Genomic DNA, 16,373 nt, shown 5'->3' with positions numbered 1-16,373 from the left:
TGACCACAGGCACAGACGTTGCGGGAGATATACGTACCACGTCTGTTTGAGGAACATTTCACTGCTTTGAAATCAATCATCAGCAACGAGAAGGTCTGCATAACAGCCGACGAAAGAAAGCGTCCTGAATATTCTCGCTGGTGTGGAAGGGTCAATTAGTTCACTAGTCATTATATTCTTTCTTTGGTGGAAAATTTAAGTAACATTTTTATTCATTTCCTGTAATATTACTCTAACCTTCTAAAGTTGAATGACTTGAGCCTAAACAGCGGTGGGATCTGTCAAGGGGGACGACAGACAAGACGTCGTTTTATAATTGTTCAAGTTTTAAAACTAACAAAAGAAAAAGAGACAAATTTTCATATACACTACCGTTCAAAAGTTCGGGGTCACCCAGACAATTTTGTTTTCTCCATGAAAAGTCACTTTTATTTACCACCACAAGTTGTAAAATGGGGCGGCACGGTGGTGTAGTGGTTAGCGCTGTCGCCTCACAGCAAGAAGGTCCGGGTTTGAGCCCTGTGGCCGGCGAGGGCCTTTCTGTGCGGAGTTTGCATGTTCTCCCCGTGTCCGCGTGGGTTTCCTCCGGGTGCTCCGGTTTCCTCCACAGTCCAAAGACATGCAGGTTAGGTTAACTGGTGACTCTAAATTGACCGTAGGTGTGAATGGTTGTCTGTGTCTATGTGTCAGCCCTGTGATGACCTGGCGACTTGTCCAGTGTGTACCCCGCCTTTCGCCCGTAGTCAGCTGGGATAGGCTCCAGCTCGCCTGCGACCCTGTAGAACAGGATAAAGCGGCTAGAGATAATGAGATGAGATGAAGTTGTAAAATGAATAGAAAAATATAGTCAAGACATTTTTCTGGCCATTTTGAGCATTTAATCGACCCCACAAATGTGATGCTCCAGAAACTCAATCTGCTCAAAGGAAGGTCAGTTTTATAGCTTCTCTAAAGAGCTCAACTGTTTTCAGCTGTGCTAACATGATTGTACAAGGGTTTTCTAATCCTCCATTAGCCTTCTGAGGCAATGAGCAAACACATTGGACCATTAGAACACTGGAGTGAGAGTTGCTGGAAATGGGCCTCTATACACCTATGGAGATATTGCACCAAAAACCAGACATTTGCAGCTAGAATAGTCATTTACCACATTAGCAATGTATAGAGTGGATTTCTGATTAGTTTAAAGTGATCTTCATTGAAAAGAACAGTGCTTTTCTTTCAAAAATAAGGACATTTCAAAGTGACCCCAAACTTTTGAACGGTAGTATAAATGAGAAGTTCACCAAAACGACTCTTTGGAAAATGAATAAAATTTACAAAATTCTTTGTATTAAACTAGAAAATAATAGCCTGGGCCCGCCCATCCTAAGCGTGACGCAACACGAGGGCCTGTTGCGAGCTTAGTCTGGCCAGGCAAGCTATCTACAGCTCTTCCAAGCTCCCGAAAAATCGGGAACCAATCAACTTTGAGCATCTCCAACGGCCCTGGGTAGAGGCGTGTTCAAGGCACTGATGTAGTAGAACTGCGACCGGAAGCCATAGATTGTTTACAGAATCTATGCCGGAAGCGCTTCATTCACTAGAAACATTACGAACATGGAGCAAGTTCTCATTGAAAACGGAGCAAAGAGCAGCCCTGGAGGTATTTATTGAAAGGAAGGACGCTTTCGCCTTGCTCCCGACCGGCTTCGGTAAGAGTTTAATCTACCAGTTAGCCCCATCGCGTCACATACGTCAGAGGAAAGAGTGATCTGATTGGTTTAAGCTTCGTCACAGCCTTTTCTGGCTTTGACCAGTAGGAAACAGAGGCATTTCAGGGAGGCGGGTCAACCACGGGCTCTGGGAAACGGTTGGGCTTAATATCTTTGCCAGACCAAATGCTCGCAGAGCTTTGAAGTCACGTTAGCCAGACTAAGAAAATAAGCATTCCGTCTGTTGAATTTTTGAATGTGCCAATTTAAGAACTGATGATTTTTATGAATTCGGCATTTATTAAACCTTACAAATAGAAATCAAAATGTAATTTACAAGTGTATTGCTTTGTTTTCGATCTACCACACAAAGTGTTTTAAAGCAGTCCCCAGTCCTTAAAATATGCCCGTCATACAGGAAAACCTGAAACCGGTGTTGAAATGGAATTTAGTAAAACTGGAACGGAAAAAGTGCCTGAATTACGAAGCGCAAAATCGTCGTCTCTAGCGTAGCGCGTGTAGCCTGTGTGCTCTAAAATTGAAACCGGTTCACCTCACAGTGCGACATGACACGTCACGCGCTCAAATCTTTTTTTAACGATCTGCAGTGTCCTCAAATCAGTGTACTCTGCTTGTAGATAGCTTTTGGATCGACGCACCCGTTCTCCTATCATTCCCCCCATAGACAATGAACGGGGCTCACGAATCGACTCGTCCTGCTCAGACACGCTTCATCAGAGATCCACCAAACTTCGTGATGCCTCAGACCAGTTCCCCTGACACATGCATGCAATCGGTTCTGACCCGCACTCCTCTTTTGCTTTCTTTTCGCTCGTCCCTTCCCCCTCCCATTCACTTCCACCATTCAAATGAATGGAATTTTGGGAGAAAAACCAGTCACGTCACGCCGCACGCTCTAAAATCTCGGTTTTAAACCACGCCACACTCCCCGTTAAATCTACCCAGAACCAGCTGTAGATCATGTTTAAACATAAAAGATTTTAGAGCATGACGTGTCATGTCACGCTGCGAGTTGAGCCATTTTAAACAGAAATTTTAGTGTGCAGCCATACACACACAATCTGTAGAGCATGTGTTTAAAAGAAAAAGATTTTGCAGCACAAGGTCTCATGTCTGATCCAGTTTGCCGGTGACACACTGTTCCAGCTGAGCAGGCACGCTTTGCATTTTCTCTGTGGAAATGCAGTCTAGTTCCAGCTTGTAAATGTTTGTATCTGAGCAGTATATTACACAAGAGACACTTTTCAGATTAAAAAAGAAAACATAATGAAGGCTGCTGGGTTTTGGTGCAAAATGAAGAAGCAAGTGTGGCAGTCAAAGTGTCCAGAAGAACTGTGGCTGGTTCTGGAAGATGCTCAGTAAAACCTACAGCTCAGTTCCTTATCAAACTGCACTCATTGGACCCAAGACTACTTTTTTTTTTTTTTAAAGCAAAGGGTCATCTCACACCAAATATTGACTTCATCTCATCTGATTATCTGTAGCTGCTTTATCCTGTTCTACAGGGTCGCAGGCAAGCTGGAGCCTATCCCAGCTGACTACGGGCGAAATTAAGGCGGGGTACACCCTGGACAAGTCGCCAGGTCATCACAGGGCCGACACATAGACACAGACAACCATTCACACTCACATTCACACCTACGCTCAATTTAGAGTCACCAGTTAACCTAACCTGCATGTCTTTGGACTGTGGGGGAAACCGGAGCACCCGGAGGAAACCCACGCGGACACGGGGAGAACATGCAAACTCCGCACAGAAAGGCCCTCGCCGGCCACGGGGCTCGGACCCGGACCTTCTTGCTGCGAGGTGACAGCGCTAACCACCACATGTCGAGTCCAGTACTAATCCCCGCACCATTTGACGGTGGCTGTTTCAGCGCCATTAAAGGAACAGTCCACCGTATTTCCATAATGAAATATGCTCTTATCTGAATTGAGACGAGCTGCTCCGTACCTCTACGAGCTTTGCGCGACCTCCCAGTCAGTCAGACGCGCTGTCACTCCTGTTAGCAATGTAGCTAGGCTCAGCATGGCCAATGGTATTTTTTGGGGCTGTAGTTAGATGCGACCAAACTCTTCCGCGTTTTTCCTGTTTACATAGGTTTATATGACCAGTGATATGAAACAAGTTCAGTTACACAAATTGAAACGTAGCGATTTTCTATGCTATGGAAAGTCCGCACTATAATGACAGGCGTACTAACACCTTCGGCAGCACATTGATATCTGAGCTCCATATCAATGCGCTGCCAAAGTGCACAGAAGGTGTTAGTACGCCTGTCATTATAGTGCGGACTTTCCATAGCATAGAAAATCGCTACGTTTCAATTTGTGTAACTGAACTTGTTTCATGTCACTGGTCATATAAACCTATGTAAACGGGAAAAACGTGGAAGAGTTTGGTCACATCTAACTACAGCCCCAAAAAATACCATTGGCCATGCTGAGCCTAGCTACATTGCTAACAGGAGTGACAGCGCGTCTGACTGACTGGGAGGTCGCGCAAAGCTCGGAGAGGTACGGAGCAGCTCGTCTCAATTCAGATAAGAGCATATTTCATTATGGAAATACGGTGGACTGTTCCTTTAACATTAGGCCATTATTAAAAAATTTTCTGTTTCTGGTCCACCGGCCAGGTGAGTGCCATTTGTGCGGTTGAAAATTTTTTTTTGCATCATGAGGCGTTCCTGGCTTGTAAATCTCTTATTTTCGGTGCATGACACATTCACGCAGCTGAGCATGCTATGAATTAACAACGACAACGGTCTGCAGTGGGGCTACACAATTACACACTCAGCGAACATTTCTCCATTTGAGTATGAAAATACACTCCAACCACTCAGTTTGGTTTCATTTACAACCAGCTGTGTCTTTTGATGCCAGCACGTAATTGAACGAGAGAAGACTGGTTTACCGGAGACAAAATAAGGGTTATCTCTGCTTCTGTTCCCTCCGACAGCCCAGACACACTACTGCCTCCGCCGAGTGCGCGCGCACTCTGAACTGAATCAGCTCTGCACATGCGCCGTGCGGCACAAAAAAAACGGCAGCCACCATGAAGGAAGGAGATCCGGAGTTTTCAAACATTTGCTTAAGTGTGAAATCGCAAAATGGTATTCTAGTGAACAACAAAATAGTAAAGATTCAGAAAAACAAATCATTCAGTGATCATTTTAACAGTGTAATTTCATCCGAACTAGGCCTAATGGTCGATTTAGAACTACAAAAAGTCCGTGTGTCGGACATTTTAAGTACCTTTGTAAAAGTTTTGCAAATGTTGCAGTCAGCATTTAAAATGCTAACTTAAAGTTTTTATACAAGTTTCAGTTGATTAAACTGTCATTTTATTAAATGTGTGTCTGCTTTTGTAATAAAAAAAAAGTACTGAAAGAAAAAGCAAACAGCATTGCGATTTCTTATCTCTCTCATATATATATAAAAAAATCCCTCCCTCCCGACTGAAAATTTTTTTTGCTCACCGGTGGACAGGAAACGGATTTTTTTTTTTTTTAAGGAAGGCCTTAGTTTGTTCCTGAACAGGTGAATGCGCGTTCTCTATCAGGGAGTGTGCAGTATTCTGTCAGAGATGGTTGGGAGACGGATGTAAGCACAGAAGGCGTGTTTATTAATACAAGTGAAGACCGAAACGATCCAGAACGGCAGGCAAAATCATAAAACGGTGAGACAGGCAATACGTTGAGCGAGACACAAACAGGCTATCGTAGACGAGAAACAGGAAATCAAGAAACAAAACAAGGAATAAGGCTCGGTAATGTGTCAGCAACACAACTCAATACTTTGCAAAGTTAGTGTGTTTTCACAGTTTTTATATAGGCGTGCTGATTGCGCCTTAATCCTGTGCAGGTGCGAGTCATTTACGGCGTGCACGCGAGAGTCCGCTTGGGGTGCACGCTGTCCGGAGCGCGCCCAAGAGTCTCTCTGATGCACGTGCCAAGGCACACAGGTGGGACACTCTTGCATGAAATTAGTACAAAATTAATGTAAATATAAATCTCTTATGCCAAATTATTATGGCACCGCGAGCTGGCCTAGTGGTTAGCGTGTGCACCTCTCGATTGAGAGATCACAAGTTCTACTCACGGTCGGGTCATACCAAAGACCATCATAAAAATGGAACCTACTGCTGTCTGGCAAGGCACGCTGCAATACAGATGCGAGTGCGGAGTCAACCTCTTGCGGTTACCACAGGACTAGCCCCCCCCCACTGTAACCCTAGCTATGTAATAGGTGAGAAGCCGAGGGCTACGGAAACAGACATCAGGCGCCGCCCTATGCACCACGTGGCGTGGGAAGGACTTTGATTTGATGGAAATTATTATAGCATGTTACAAAAAATAAAGAAAAAATCCGAGTCAAATCACAAGTCCTTAAAATTAGGGCACGAGTCGGACTCAAGTACTACAAGCCTGCTGTACGCTTGAAGAAAATGCTGTCAACCTGTAAAAATTACAATGAATTGGTATAAAGCAGAGTCCCCAAGCCTCAATCAGTGGATAGACAGAGTTAAAGAAGTCTATGCAATGGAGAGGACATACTGCTTCAGGTCCAGAGGAGCAATCTTTCCCAGAAAATGGGAGAAATGAACTGCTTAAGCCAAAGGGGTAGAGGACGCTAGTTGAACATGGGATACAAAGAACAATTAAAGTGCATATCACGGGTAAATTCAGGAGCAACATCAATGTAATTCCCCTATTTTATATTAAACTTTGGTCAAATATCTCACATTTTGCGTAGTTTTTTTTTACCTTGTGCAATACCAGAAAAATTTAGTTGAAATCAAAATCAAGCCATTTGAGGCGAATTGGTCCGCCTCTGAAAAAACCTGGCATTTGGATTTCCCGGGAAACACCGATTTTCGTGACGTCGCGTGTGGGACGCCTCCCTCTGAATCCTACGTCAGCGCTGGTTTGTTTATGAGAAAACGACCTGGTGGTTTTCTGCAAATTTCTTCAACGTTATCACGTAATTATTAAAATAGCTAACAGATGTATCGTAGGAGGGTGTAGCAACACCAATCTTGATGGGATTAGTACTCATCGTTTCCCAAAAGACCAGACAATGAGAGAGAAATGGGAGCGCTTGGTCTACGCAGGCTGTGCACTGAAACTGCGCAATCTCTCGTAGCCTGCTGGCGCTTCCGCAGGTGATGTCACGAATCTGGCTCCGGACTCGCTTGGGATTTTTCCAGACGCGTTTTGTTATTTTATTTTTTTCTGCTGTAGACAGATGGCCTTGTGCAAAATTACCCTTCTGGATGAGTGTGTAAAGGGACATTCTTTCATATAATTTAAAAAAAAATTAATTATTATATATATATATATATATATATATATATATATATATATATATATATATATATATATATATATATACACACACACATATATATATATATACACACACACACACACCAAATTGGTCCAGAATATGCCCTTTAAGTAGCCTAGTAAACTAGACCCAACCGCCTAGCGGCCAAAAATATTTTTGCCTAGCGAACGGGTCTAGCCTCGCACCATATAAACAAAAACACCCCGGGCATCAAATCGTGCCCACCAATCACAACGCAAGGTTTTTGTTTGGATTCTTTGGGCGGGCTTTTGCAGGAGTGACGACAAAGCTGCGCGACGCTGGAGAAAGCGCAACAGGAAAGATGGCTACGGCTAGTGAACAGCGCGCGTTTGACTCCGCTTTGGAATCAGTTTTAGAAGAATTAGACTTGGAGTTTTCGTTGAAACATGAGCAGGAAGAGGCTCTCCGCTCATTCCTTTTCAAGAAGGACGTTTTCGCTGTTTTGCCGACCGGCTATGGCAAAAGTCTGATCTACCAGCTGGCTCCGCTCGTAGCCAAAAGGATGGGGCTAGTTTGTGCAGTACGAAGAATTAATAAACAGCTTTGAAACATTACTTTTTGATTGTTTCTTATTTTCCCGTTATTTTAAATTTAAGGGAAATTATTTCACCAAACACCACGAAATAAAAACTCTCAAAAACAGTTTAAGCAAACCCTTGAAAAACACTTGGAAAAAAATGAGTACGTTAAGTATGTGGTACAGACTCCAGACTTGTGGTCATTATCTCCAAACTCCTTAATATCTAGAACCTGTTTATTAATTAATACGCATTTTGAAAAATTATTTATTTCAAGGTCTCCCCCACTGCTTTCTGTCGCTCTGACTACGTCACAGTCACTGTTGCGCTGATTGGTCAGAGCGTTGGCCTATACGCACAGAGACAGTTTGAAAGACAGCGGTTTGTTCCTCCTACCCGCTTCGGAAATGTCTACGGATCGAGGCCAGACTAAATATTCACATTTAGTCTGGCTTGCCAGGCTACCCTTTAAGGACAGTGGTCATAATATAAATCAACACCACAAACTGAGGTGCCCAAACATGGTTTTTCTTTGTCAGTTTTTTATTGTTTGCTTGTTCCATATTACGCTGAAAATACTAAATTAAAAAAAAAAATTTTAAAGGCTGTCATGCTTTTGTAAGACTAGCCAAATAAAAACACAGCTGACAAAATATCTGCAGGTGGGCTTGAACCTACATCCTCAAAAGTGAGAGACAAATCATAATGAGGCGGTTTTATTTTTCCAGGGACAACTTTGAGGGAATAACGATGGTGCAGCAAAAATGTTCAGCTTTTCTTCTGACCTATAGTCGTTCACAATTTTAATTCTTCTATCTGCATCCGACAGTGTTAAATCAGCAGCGTTTTGGACGTCCGCAGCCATGGCAGAATTTTAAAAGCCAAATCTTCATCTTTGTTCCAAATGACACAATCAACAAGCAGCTCGAAAAGACATGGCCACGAGCTGAACACGGGCCTGCTGTCGGTGCGTTTACATGCACATCCAAATCGAGCTACTGTCGGTAATCGAGCTAAGGGTCCCAGCAGGGGTGCCAGAGAAATCCAATCCTACATGCACACAAGGAAATCGAGCTATTGTGTGAGGTACATTGTGCACCCGAGCCACAGGTGGCGCTACACGCCCCATCGTGTTGGTACACTTCCGGTTGTCGTCATGAAGAAGAGCTATTCAAGAGTATAAACAAAGTTATCAGTTCCGTGTTCACAAGAAGAACGACGACGTTCGTTCTCCTTGTTCCTCCTGACCTCTTCTGCTGCTCGTTACTACTACTGTTGTCATGCCGACCGAGGCTGTTGTGTTTCCCGCTTGTGGTCTCGTCACTCGTCACTTCCGGAAGGGGCAGTGCTGAAGTAAGTAGCTCGACTACGTAGCTCGATAGGGTTTACATGCACCAAGTAGCTCGGAGACAATCGCATAATCTAGCGCTACGTTCACACTGCAAGGCTTAATGCTCAATTCCGATTTTTTTGTGAAATCCGATTTTTTTGTGAGGTCGTTCACATTAACAAATATATGCGACTTGTATGTGGTCCTCAGTATGAACGAAAAGCGACCTAAAAGTGTTCCGCATGCGCATTGCAGGATACGACGACGTCACACGCAGTGAGCATGGCCAGTGTTTACGGAAGTAAAACCGCCCAGTTGCGGTATGACCCATCCAATCTAGCTTGAATAGCTGCATCCCCCCAAATGGAAATCAGCTCCCTAACCTCTGCGTCCTTCCATTGAGAAGATTCAGAACCTTCACAGCCCGAAGCGTCCCTCGCATTGACGTCATGCGCAGGGGCGCAGATACGTTTTTTGAACTGGGGGGGACAAAAAACTGGGGGGGACAAAGCTGCCAGCAAACCAACCCCAACCCCGATATGCCTGTCAAACTTGTTGTGGGTTACCATAGCAACCAAGCTCGAGCTCGCAACCTGTGCAGTCTGCGCAGCTCAACCAACCGAATATCAGTCTTTGTTTTGTTTTGTGAGTTGTTGCAACTATGTATACACTGCCGTGCACCTCAATAAACCGAATGGTAATTAGTCTTTTGATTTTTCCGTGAGGTTTGCCTTATGCAAAGAAAGACAGCACAGACGTTTTTTCCTCCCTATAAGTGGGGGGGACCGAACGAAGTGAATTTAAATCTGGGTGGGACGAATCCCACCCGTCCCACCCTCTATCTGTGCCCATGATTATGCGCCATGTTGTTGTAACTTTTTTTGAGAGACCCGCCGCCTACTTCAGCGCAGAATAGTGACGTTTGTGGCTTGTTGATGACGTGTAAGTCGGATGAATGCGACCTGGCGGTTCAGACTGAAGTCGCATATGAAAAGAGCGGATAGGAATCGGAATTAGGACCACATATCCAAACGGCCTGGGTCGGATTTGAAAAAAATCGGATCGGTGTCGTTCATATTGTCAATAAAAGATCGGATACAGGTCACATATGGGTGAAAAGATCGGATTTGAGTCACTTCAGCCTGCAGTGTGAACGTAGCCTAGGTCGCGTAGCTCGATTACGAGAAATCCAGTTCGGTTCGATTTCAGCCGAGCTAAGGTGTTTCCATGCCATTTAGAACTTCGATTTCAGTCGAGCTACGGCAGAAATTCGATTCTCTATGTGCATGTAAACACACTGACCGTTCATCCCTGATGTCAAAACAGCAATTTTATCGCTCATCATATTACCAACCTCAAACTGTGGCCTCAAAACATGACTTCAAGAAATGTTTCTTTTAGTGATCCTGTGCGTGCCAAATCAGTTTTAAGCTGTGCTAGATCAGCAGGCTTTCACATTTATTACTCATCACATGGACGATCTGATTACAGTGTGATAAAACATCATATGGTCATCATGTTAGACTACAGAATGACAGACGTGCTTAAAAGCAGGTATGCAGAACCGTGACCTCACTTTGTTTATAAATGCCTTGAGACCTCAAGAACGGCATAGGGATAGTTTTAAAGGAACAGTCCACCGTACTTCCATAATGAAATATGCTCTTATCTGAATTGAGACGAGCTGCTGCGTACCTCTCCGAGCTTTGCGCGACCTCCCAGTCAGTCAGACGCAGTCAGACGCGCTGTCACTCCTGTTAGCAATGTAGCTAGGCTCAGTATGGCCAATGGTATTTTTTGGGGCTGTAGTTAGATGCGACCAAACTCTTCCGCGTTTTTCCTGTTTACATAGGTTTATATGACCAGCGATATGAAACAAGTTCAGTTACACAAATTGAAACGTAGCGATTTTCTATGCTATGGAAAGTCCGCACTATAATGACAGGCGTACTAACACCTTCTGCGCGCTTCGGCAGCGCATTGATATCTGAGCTCCGTATCAATGCGCTGCCGAAACGCGCAGAAGGTGTTAGTACGCCTGTCATTATAGTGCGGACTTTCCATAGCATAGAAAATCGCTGCGTTTCAATTTGTGTAACTGAACTTGTTTCATATCGCTGGTCATATAAACCTATGTAAACAGGAAAAACGCGGAAGAGTTTGGTCGCATCTAACTACAGCCCCAAAAAATACCATTGGCCATACTGAGCCTAGCTACATTGCTAACAGGAGTGACAGCGCGTCTGACTGACTGGGAGGTCGCGCAAAGCTCGGAGAGGTACGGAGCAGCTCGTCTCAATTCAGATAAGAGCATATTTCATTATGGAAGTACGGTGGACTGTTCCTTTAAGCGTTAACCGGACAATGAGAAAGAAATGGGAGCGCTTGGTCTACACAGGCTTAGTCTGGCTAACGCAACTTCAAAGCTCTGCGAGCATTGGTCTGGCAAAGATATTAAGCCCAACCGTTTCCCAAAGCGCGTGGTTGACCCGCCTCCCTGAAATGCCTCAGTTTGCTACTGGTCGAAGCCAGAAAAGGCTGTGACGAAGCTTAAACCAATCACATCACTCTTTCCTCTGACGTATGTGACGCGACGGAAACTGCTTGAGTAACAGGAAGAAGATAAATACCTCCAGGGCTGCTCTTTGCTCCGTTTTCAATGAGAACTTCCCGTTGAATGCTTTCAATACAGCATCTACCGCTGTGTCAAAGGCTTGCCGCTGCTCCATGTTCGTAATGTTTCTAGTGAATGAAGCGCTTCCGGCATAGATTCTGTAAACAATCTATGGCTTCCGGTCGCAGTTCTACTACGTCACTGCCTTGAACACGCCTCTACCCAGGGCCATTGGAGATGCTCAAAGTTGATTGGCTCCCGATTTTTCGGGAGCTTGGAAGAGCTGGAGATAGCTTGCTTTGCCAGACTAAGTTCGCAACAGGCCCCCGTGTTGCGTCACACTTAGGATGGGCGGGCCCAGGCTAACACAGGCTGTGCACTGAAACCGTGCAAGCTGTCGCAGCCTGCTCGCGCTTCCGCAGGTAACGATTCTGGCTCCAGACTCCCTTGGGATTTTTCCAGACGCATTTTGTCATTTTATTTTTTTCTGCTGTCGACAGATGGCCTTGTGCAAAATTACCCTTCTGGATGAGTGTGTAAAGGGACATTCTTTCATTTAAAAAAAAAATTGGTCCAGAATATGACGCGGTACGCGGTGGTCCGGACTACCGTTGTGGTCCGGACCACGCCGTTTTCAGGTGTGGTCCAGACCACCAAGTTCAGAAGACAAATAAATTTTAAATTTTCAGCTACTTCTTCCCCTCATTTAGAATAAATTCTTTCCTTTGCCCTTTCTTCTGTTGCTTTGTAGTCTCTAGCACATTTTTTCTTATTCCTTAGAAGCTGTTCATAACCACCCTGAGACATAATGACGAAAGTTGGTAAAATTATTTTTCACTTCCCTCGTGGCAGCTCCCGCTTTTTTACATGCGTTAGAACTGGTATCTTTTATTGCGCGTGTGTTTTACGCATGCATTTCTCTTCCGGTTTGAGAAAAAATAACAAATGATGTACGACTTTGTAAAAAAACTCGTATTAAATGACAAACACAGTATGATTTTGGTAAGTTTTTATTTATATCGTAATATAATACAGCATACGGTGAACCGGACCACAATCCAGGAAAAATAATTAATTAATGCCCTCGTTTTGTATGGAAAATACGGTGATCCGGACCACCGCGTACCGCGTCATATGCCCTTTAAGTAAAGCGTCTTTCTTCTTCTTTTATATTGTTTTATGGCAGTTGGCAAACCGCTTTTAGGTGCATTACCGCCACCTTCTGAACTGGAGTGTGAACCAGAATGTTTGTGCTAAATTCGCCTAATAATTCTTGTATCATTTAAAAACCTGAAATAGCCCGAAATCCCACATTATCTGACCTCAACTGCAATATCTCTCCGATATCTAGTGCCGTGATTTAAATATCAGGTAAAAGACTGAATAAAAGAGAGCTATTCAGGACATAACCGTGTGTATTTAAGATACAGCTGATCTTGCATCTTAAATCCACGCAGTTGTGTAAGTGTGGGTGGAATCAGTGACTTGGAGCTTGGTCCTCTTGTTGATGATAGTCTTAGACATTGGCCTTTCATTTAAACTCGGATCTTTTACCGGACTACATCCTGTGAATTGCGCTGCCGATTCTTGTGACGTGACTGAAAAACCTTTCGTGTCGCAGGCCTGCTACAGGTTTGCCTCTTTGACGACAACAGTGCAAAACTTGCTTTTTCATTCCCACGCTCCTTTCCTCCAGGTTCTCCTCGACATTTTGCAATAAAGGTGAAAATAATACTCAGATTTCTTTATTTATTCATAACTTTGTAGCTAAAAAAAAAAAGCAGAAAAGCCCAAATTACCCTGCATCACGACAGAAAAAGCCCAAATTCAGAAATAGAGGGTGTCGCCCAAATTATGTAATTGAAAAGACCTGATAATATTGGCTGGCTTTTTTTTTTTTGTAGTATATCAGACATATTCAATTCAGCTAGCATGATATTTAACTCATGTTCGACTTGTTCGATATCATGCGAGCCGAATGGAGAAATATAAATTAAAAAAAAAAAAAAAGCCAACACAAAAAGACAAACTTCATATCTTCAACCCAACGTGTGATTTTCTTTTTATTATATAGGACACATTCAAACAAAAAGTCCCCCAAATTAATCAAAACAATTTATCAATTTCTTCCTGAGTGGCACAGAGATGTGTGTTACAGTTTTGGATCTCCACGTCCCGGATAGAGCACGTATGAAAAATACGAGCGGTGTAGCTCATCTCATCATCTCAAGCCGCTTTATCCTGTTCTACAGGGTCGCAGGCAAGCTGGAGCCTATCCCAGCTGACTACGGGCGAAAGGTGGGGTACACCCTGGACAAGTCACCAGGTCATCACAGGGCCGAGCGGTGCATTTCCCAGTAAAACACTCGTGTCCATATGGATATGCTATACGGCTAGTTTGTAGACACCTGACCGTTGCACCCTTGTGCTTTTTGAACATCCTATTCCAGATTTAGTTCCCTTTCTGCTCTTATAATCATAACTTCCACTCTTCTGGGAAGGCTTTATACTAGATTTGGCAGTGCGATTTTTGCCATTCAGCCACGACAGCATTACTAAGGTTAGTGACGAGGCCTGGGGTTCAGACGGTGTTTCAATTCATCCTAAAGGTGTTCAGTTGACTTCTTGCAAGTCAGGTTCAGTTTTGGCACCATGAGCAGACATACTGACCATCGTGAAAGAAAAATATCGTGTCGTGTCGTCTGATCCTGGCATTTTGGGTTTTAAACCCTTGAAGATTCAAGGGCTCACTAAGAGCAGAGGATCTGCTTATGGTCACTTGATTTTTTTTTTTTAATTTAAAACATGGCTGCCAATACAGGTGGTGTAGTGGTTAGCGCTGTCGCTTCACAGCAAGAAGGTCCTGGGTTCAAGCCCAGCACTTGACGAAGGCCTTTCTTTTTTTTTTTAAAAAGATATTTTTTGGGCTTTTTTCACCTTTATTGGATAGGACAGTGTAGAGACAGGAAATGAGTGGGGGAGGGATCGGGAAATGACCTCGGGTCGGAATCGAACCCCGGTCCCCGGATTTATGGTATGGCGCCTTATCCACCTGAGCCACGACGCCCCCAACGAAGGCCTTTCTGCGTGGAGTTTGCATGTTCTTCCCATGTCCGCATGGGTTTCCCCGACAGTCCAAAGACATGCAAGTGAGGCTAATTAGTGGCTCTAAATTGACCGTAGGTGTGAATGTGAGTGTGAATGGTTGTCTGTGTCTATGTGTCAGCCCTGTGATGACCTGGCGACTTGTCCAGGGTGTACCCCGCCTTTCGCCCGTAGTCAGCTGGGATAGGCTCCAGCTTGCCTGCGACCCTGTAGAACAGGATAAAGCAGCTAGAGATAATGAGATGCGCCTCACACCAAGGTCCTGGGTTCGAGCCCAGTGGTCGACGAAGGCCTTTCTGTGTGGAGTTTGCATGGGTTTCGCCAACAGTCCAAAGACATGCAGGTTAGGTTAACTGGTGACTCTAAATTGACCGTAGGTGTGAATGTTTGTCTGTGTCTATGTGTCAGCCCTGCGATGATCTGGCGACTTGTCCAGGGTGTACCCCGCCTTTCACCCGTAGTCAGCTGGGATAGGCTCCAGCTTGCCTGCGACCCTGTAGAACAGGATAAAGCGGCTAGAGATAATGAGATGCGCCTCACACCAAGGTCCTGGGTTCGAGCCCAGTGGTTGACGAAGGCCTTTCTGTGTGGAGTTTGCATGGATTTCACCGACAATCCAAAGACATGCAAGTGAGGCTAATTAGTGGCTCTAAATTGACCGTAGGTGTGAATGTGAATGGTTGTCTATGTGTCAGCCCTGCGATGACCTGGCGACTTGTCCAGGGTGTACCCTGCCTTTCACCCATAGTCAGCTGGGATAGGCTCCAGCTTGCCCGCGACCCTGTATTACAGGATAAAGCGGCTAGAGATAATGGATGGGCTGCCAATCCAGACAACCAACGCTGCGTGAAACAAAAACCAAACCAAACCAAATCTGATTCTCTGTGCCATGTGAGTGTAGGCTAAAAAGAACAATTATATGAAGTTTATCAAGAAACATTAAATGAGAAGAGGTTTAATGTTTAGGTTCAGGATCAGTTTGGATTTTCCAGGTCAGTGAGTGAGTGAACACAAAACAAATACACACACACATGCACACACATGCAAACCAGAATGCAAAGACTGGGTTGATAAAATCATGGAGCAAAAGAAAAATGCCCCAAACCGTGTCAGTGTGCTGATCAGGACAGGGTTCCCTGCTGTAGGGATGGAACCGATTACCTTGTGGCCGATGCTGCTGCTGGTGTTTGCTGCATCTGGGCTGGGTGTGAGGACACACTCCTCGGCTGATAGCGGGTGGCAGATGTCCTGGAGAGATTTCTGGCCCGAAGAAGGCAGAGATTTTGGCGTGCCAGCACTCATTGTGCAAGCGAAAGGAAAAAAAAATACACCACAAAAGAAATCACTTTATCTTCCCTCCCTCAGGTGGTTGGAGAATCTAGCAACACCTCATCAACCCGAGCGGTGAACATCTGTCAGCTGACTGGCAACGCGCACTACCGGAAGTCCACCACGCACAAGCGGAAATAATATAAATAAAAAAAAATTAAACACGCTACATAATTACATAATTAAACACTGTGATTTTTTTTTAATTTGTAAATCATTGGTAGTATTTTTCTATTATTTTCTCTTATTTTATAGATATCCGATTTAAAATATATATATATATATATATATATATATATATATATATATTTACCAACATTGTCCACGATTTGTTTATGGTCACGTGGACAAAAGAGTGAACTGGACGTCAACCTGGATCTCCCTGGTTGCCA

At 44.2% G+C, this 16,373-nt stretch overlaps 1 protein-coding gene across 2 annotated transcripts in view; it reads right to left on the bottom strand.

The window, feature by feature from the left end:
- snx30 (sorting nexin family member 30) overlaps window positions 1–16,063 on the bottom strand; it is a 66,262-nt gene extending 50,199 nt beyond the window's left edge. For both annotated transcript variants that reach the window (XM_060909261.1, XM_060909262.1), the window contains exon 1: window positions 15,814–16,063. In XM_060909261.1, coding sequence (XP_060765244.1) covers window positions 15,814–15,954 — 141 coding nt within the window. In that variant the 5' untranslated portion in view covers window positions 15,955–16,063. The remainder of the gene's footprint in view (window positions 1–15,813) is intronic.
- Window positions 16,064–16,373: the final 310 nt, after the last annotated feature.

The sequence above is a fragment of the Neoarius graeffei genome, chromosome 25, assembly GCF_027579695.1.
Source record: "Neoarius graeffei isolate fNeoGra1 chromosome 25, fNeoGra1.pri, whole genome shotgun sequence".
Lineage (NCBI taxonomy): Eukaryota > Metazoa > Chordata > Actinopteri > Siluriformes > Ariidae > Neoarius > Neoarius graeffei.
This window is presented reverse-complemented; position numbering and strand designations above follow the sequence as displayed.